This window comes from Lathyrus oleraceus, chromosome 1 (genome assembly GCF_024323335.1).
Source record: "Lathyrus oleraceus cultivar Zhongwan6 chromosome 1, CAAS_Psat_ZW6_1.0, whole genome shotgun sequence".
NCBI lineage: Eukaryota > Viridiplantae > Streptophyta > Magnoliopsida > Fabales > Fabaceae > Lathyrus > Lathyrus oleraceus.
In genome coordinates this window covers 295,626,563-295,632,923 of record NC_066579.1, presented here as the reverse complement: position 1 = coordinate 295,632,923, position 6,361 = coordinate 295,626,563, and the positions used below count along the sequence as shown (strand labels likewise).

The window sequence follows — 6,361 nt, the reverse complement described above, 5'->3', positions numbered from 1 at the left end:
GGGTTTGGAAGTTTGTAGAGGAACGACAATTATTTGACTAACCAAGTAAGAGAACTTTGTCATACCCCGATTTTGGCCCTGAAAAAAATTTCCCATCAATCATTCGTTTGTATTCTTTCTTCATTCACCTTCATACATGTTCATGTTTACTATTTCATATTTTTTACGTTTTTCACATTCCAAATTTACATTCATATTTTCTTCATTCACATTGAAAAAAAATTCCATTCATATTCAAGAATTTCCACATACTCATTCATAGTTCGATTACTTCGTTCATTCATTCAATCATTATCATCCATGCACATGGCATATGAATAACTTATAATAAAAAAAAACATCATCATCATCAAAACCATGTTTGCCAAGAAGTTGTTGCACAAAGCTGTCCACCACCATTTCAACCACAAGTTTCAGCAGCATAGTAGTTTGCAATCAACTGAATTGGATCCGAGAATTGTGATTCACTATGGCATTCCGTCTTCTGCTTCACTTCTTGCTTTTGATTCCATTCAATGACTCTTGGCTATTGGGACTTTGGATGGAAGACTTAAGATGAGCACGGCTTGTTTTCTGTGATAAAGTTTGACGCCGAGGAAGGACAACTTTTGAAGTCATCTAATCATTTATCAGTTAAGTTTCTAAGGGAAGCTGTCGGGTTTCCAGAGTCCAGCGATCAACCAATTGTCGGAATTCTATCGCAGCCTATTTCTTCTGGGAACAGATTGTTGGTTACATTTCAAGATGGATGTTTCCGAAGCTAAAATTGTGTTCCTTGGTGGCGGAAAGGATCTAGAATTGAAAGATGACGGCGGTAACACTTCTGAAATGGACACCAATCTTCCAGCCGATATTTTAGAGCAAAATCTCAGAGACAAAGAGATAAGTGCTCTTTGCTGGGCATCTTCTGATGACTCCATTCTCGCTGTTGGATACTTAGACGGAGATATCCTGTTCTGGAACTTGTCATCTGCAGCACCTTCAAAAGGTCAACAAACCACTTCCTCTAAAAACGTTGTTAGGCTACAATTTTCAAACGCAGAAAGAAGAATCCCAGTCATTGTCTTACAATGGTCCAATAATCGCAAATCTCACAACGATTGTATTGGTCAGTTGTTTGTCTATGGCGGTGATGAAATTGGTTTGAAAGAAGTTTTGACTGTTTTAACTCTCGAATGGTCATCTGGGATGGAGTCATTAAGATGCACCGGTCGTGCAGACCTTACACTTAACGGCACTTTCGAAGACTTGATTTTACTGCCAAGTCTAGGAGAAAGGGATTTGAATAGCAAAGATGATCTTTTTGTGCTAACAAACCCTGGACAGATACACTATTACGATAATGATAGCTTGTCTACATTATTGTCTCAGCAGAGTAGGACATCATCTGTATCTGCACAGGAGTTTCCGGTGCTAATACCTATGGCCGATCCATCTTTGACCGTTGCAAAACTCATCAAGTTGCCGAGTCAGTTAAACTCATCAAAAACTCTAGCTGAGGTAGCCTCAATTCTAAAAACTAACACAAAACCTGGCTCAGATAGCTTTGCAAATTGGCCCTTAACCGGGGGTGTTCCTAGCCACTTGTCCACTGTTAAAGGTGCCGGAGTTGACAGAGTTTACTTCGTGGGATATTCTAATGGATTTGTCCTTCTGTGTGATGCCACACATCCAATCTTGTCTTATATTTGCTACATAGAAGGAGAGGCTAATGGTGTGTGGAAATTTGGTGGAACTATCAAACCTGCAGCACAACAACAATAGGACCAAGAAACCGAAGAGATTCAACATGGTCCTTTACCCGTCGAACAACTTCAGACATCTGGTATAGTTACAATTGATGTTAAGAAGCTTGAAGATGCGGGTATTTGCGCTGTCGAGTCTGTTGCTTATACTCCTAGGAAGGAGCAGTTCAAATCAAACTCACGAAAATCAGATTCGGCTTGCATCATTTTCCCTTCTAAGGTCTTCCGATTGTTGGAGAAACCACTGCACGAGTTCCACGGTCATGAAGGTGAAGTTTTGGATGTCTCTTGGTCAAAACATAATTATTTGTTGTCATCTTCAGTTGATAAAACTGTCTGGCTATGGCAAGTTGGGCATGACTGCTGCTTGAAAGTTTTCTCACACAGTAATTACGTGACATGCATACAATTCAATCCCGTGGATGATAATTATTTCATTAGCGGATCAATAGATGGAAGAGTGCGCATTTGAGGAATTCCTGATTGTCATGTTGTTGATTGGACCGATGTCAAGGAAATTGTCACCGCATTATGCTATCAACCTGATGGACAGGGAGGAATTATCGGGTCCATGACAGGAAATTGTCGGTTTTATAGTGTATCAGATAATCACTTTCAGATGCAATCACAAATATGCTTACTTGGTAAAAAGAAATCTCCCGGGAGAGGAATAACTGGCTTTCAGTTTCTTCCACAAGATAGTAACAAAGTTATGGTTACCTGTGCTGATTCACAAGTCAGAATCATTGAAGGGCTTAATGTTGTTTGCAAATTCAAAGGCCTTAGTGCAGGGAGCCTAATGTCGGCATCTCTTACTTCGGATGGAAAACACATTTTATCAGCGTCTGAAGACTCCAATGTATATCTGTGGAATGTTAGTGACGACGAGTCTCACACCATGAAGGCTAAGAAGATTAAGTCCTGCGAGCGGTTTTATTCAAACGCATCTATCGTAGTACCATGGTGTGGTTTGAAATCCGACAACATTGAAAATTCTAAACTATTGTCTGTCCTAAATAAAAGTTCACCCCAAGCTCTATGCCTCGATCCACCGTCTTCATTTTCTCTAAGCCAAGATTTTTTCTTGGATTCTATCCCGAAAGGTTCCGCAACTTGGCCCGAAGAGAAACTTCCTACTTCAAGAGGCTCCGGATTTGGATGTGTACAAGTGCGGTGGATGTGGCACGACTCTTCAAGCTAAGAAAAGAAAAAGTAAAGCTGCAGACTCAGAATCCAGCTCAAATGAGATTGATGCAGCTCCACGAAATGCATCTACTGCTAAAAGATACATTTGATGATATAGAAGTCAATAACATCAGTTTGAAGATTAGTGATTCACTGGGAGATTTGACTAAATCTCTAACCAGCAATAGTTCATCACACTTGATTGAAAAGAATCGGAAACATCGAATTGAAGGCCCTATACTGGTACTTCAGGGGCACCGCAGTGAAATAATCAGTTGTTGTGTTAACTCAAATCCCGGAATAGTTGTTTCTTGCTCTCATTCATCAGATGTTCTCTTGCATTCCATTAGAAGAGGACGTTTAATTAGAAGATTGGATGGTGTGGAGGCCCATATTGTCTGTCTTTCATCTGAAGGGGTTGTAATGACTTGGAATGAATCACAGCATACTCTCAGTACCTTTACTCTCAACGATACTCCAATTGCAAGAGCACAATTCTCCTTCTTTTGCAGTATCAGCTGCATGCAAATTTCTGTTGATGGGACAAGTGCTTTGATCGGAGTTAATTCTCTAGAAAATGATCTTCCATCACCGTCAGTGTGCTTCCTGGATATGCACACTCTGGAGGTATCTCATGTATTAAGACTGGAGGAAGGGCAGGATATCACAGCTTTAACTCTAAACCCGGGGAGAAAGAAGACGACAGTACATTTCCAAATCATAAAGTCTTGTCATCACAGATTCAATCGTTGAAAGCTGCAATTTATGCAATTGAGCCTGTTATGCCTGAAGACGCACTTGTTGGTGCTTGGAGGAAGTCTGCTCATAATATATGGATCAAGAGGCTTAGACGCACCTCGACTTTAGTGGAGCTTTTGCAAGTTCTTGCTGATTTTGTTGGTGCCATCAATAAGGGCTGGTTATTTCAGTGCAAATTTCCAGACGGTGTAATTGAAGAAACTGTTACGTCTTTCGCATCAATTCCCCATACTTCATCTGCTCTTGCCCTGTGGTTGGTGAAGTTAGATGCCATTATTGATCCTTACCTGGACGGAGTTCAAACTCAGAAGAAACAGGGAATTGGAAAACGAGATTCTGTGGATAGGGAGTCTATAAATGACGGTGGAGATTCTTCTGTTTCAAACAAATGGGAAGTTTTGATGCATTTTGGTGAGATTCAGCGGCAGAATAAAGATAGAGTTACCACTGTCCAATTCAACAAGTCTGGGAATCTGCTGGCATGTCATGTTGCGGGAAAGACGGTAGAAATATTCCGTGTATTGTATGATGCCGAAGCAAAGCGTAAAGCCAAACGAATGGTTAACCGCAAAAAGGAGAAGAAGCATGGTAAAGAGGCTACAGAGGGAGCTGAACATAGAGTGAAACCAAAAGAACACTTGGTATTGATCTTCAGGGGCACCGCTATGATGTTCGAAGTGTCACATTTAGTTCGGACATCACTTTTCTGTTATCAACCAGTCATAATGCAGTAAAGATCGGGAATCCAAGTACTGGTTCCTGCTTAAGGACCATTGATTCTGGATATGGACTTTGCAGTTTAAGTCTTCCCTCTAACAAGTATGGACTTGTTAGAACTAAAGACGGAAGATTAGAAATTATTGACATTGGAAGTGGTACTCGTGTTGAAGTTATTGAAGCTCATGGCGGCCCTGTGCGGACAATTGTTGTCCTGCCAGATAGATTTGGCTTTGTCACAGGAAGTGCAGATCACGAAGTAAAATTTTGGGACTACCTAATTAAGCAAAAACCTGGTCAACCTACTAAGCAACTCACCGTGTCAAATGTCAAGACTATGAGAATGAATGATGATGTTCTTGTGGTTGCAATTAGTCCTGATGCCAAATATATTACTGTTGCTCTGTTGGATAGTACAGCCTGATTTTCAATGCTTCAATTTCCAACCAACGCATGACGGATCCATGAAGACTTTGATACGGAGGAGGATTCAATATTATGTGCAGTTGTTCGGGAATATGGTCCTAACTGGAGCTTTGTTGGTGAAATGCTTTATGGCATTCCTGCTCTGATCATTGCTACCAAAGTCCTTCATCAGCTTCTTCGCAAGGTGCTGGTGCTGCTGCTATAATCCCCGGCTCTATGCAGAATTCGCCTCACAACAGTAGTGGCGGTTTCTCAAATCCACATATAACCCGACCACCACTTGGTTTCTATCCCGAGAAAAGACCCAAACGTGAACTAAACTTGAACAGCAACTGCCACGGCTAGCGGTGGGAAATTTGACAAGAAATTGCCAGGAGAAAAGCCTTCACAACATAAAGGAAAATATCAAAAATTCTTGCCGGTAGCAGAAGGAACAGGAATCAGATCACTGGAGAGAGGCAAACTTTGCTTGAACTTGTTGATTATATTTCAGCTGTGAATTCAAAGTTCAGTGAAGCGGCAATGCAGGAGATCACTAAGATAGCAGCGGACTTGATAAATAAACCTCTCAATTCTGTTTTTAAGGACCATGGTGGTAGTGACATTGACACTAGTAGCAACATTCCAATCACAGTTCATGAGGCAATAGTTTGGAGGAAAAAGACACACAGTGGACCTGCTGATGCTTTCCATTTTCACTGCAGTAAAATAACTTGGTAAGGCAGTAAAAGTTCACAAGCAACAAAAATGAAAACGTTTCCACAAAAGAAATACAAGGTACATGTTACCTTTTTCAGAATAAGCACCAAAACAGGATAGACAAACTGGCAGCACCAAAAGTACTTCCAAGTCCAACACCCCTTTGATCTCAGCGGCCAATTCAAAAGACCCTAGCAGTGTGACTATAAAAGAGAGGCCACTGTTCACTAACAAAGGGGAGGGAGCTGAAAAACCCTAATTTTGGAGAGAATAGGAACGACTACCATTCAAAGAGAGAAAAAAGGAGAGGAGAAAAAACCCTAGTTTCTGGAGAGGATTGGTGGCTACCATTCAGAAAAGAAAAGGAGAGAATTGAAGGCAACGCTTGTCTACATTCACCTGTCGAGCTCGCCGCAACCGGTTAGCTTCCTTTCCCAGTTTTATTTCTATGTTTCGATTCTGCTTTGCATTCTTCCGAGGAAACCATGGTTGTTTTCTGATTCGGTTTCATCGAAGCCTCCATGTTTGATTTAACAATGACGTCGCCATGTTTGTTTGTGATGTTATCTTGCTGTTAAAATTGATGTTTCAAAATGGAAAGAAAATATCGCTGGATGAAGATGAAAATGTTTATGAGAACCTGCTATTGTTTTTAACTTTGTGCTTTACTTAAGAGTTTGGTTCATTTTTATCTTATGTATTAGTGCTTGAGTCCATACAACAAGGATGCTTGCATGGCTGAGTTGGTAAAGGAATGCTTTGGCAAACCCTTAGTCCTGGGTTCAATACCCGTGTGCACCATTTTTTTAAATTTAATTTTACACCATTTT

The 6,361-nt window shown here is 40.7% G+C and overlaps 1 protein-coding gene across 1 annotated transcript in view; it reads left to right on the top strand.

Moving 5' to 3' along the window:
- The first annotated feature begins 705 nt into the window (after positions 1–705).
- LOC127131266 (uncharacterized) overlaps positions 706–6,361 on the top strand; it is a 29,729-nt gene continuing 24,073 nt past the window's right edge. The window contains exon 1 of the mRNA XM_051060195.1: positions 706–1,500. Within this exon, the coding sequence (XP_050916152.1) occupies positions 745–1,500 (756 nt within the window). The 5' untranslated portion in view covers positions 706–744. The remainder of the gene's footprint in view (positions 1,501–6,361) is intronic.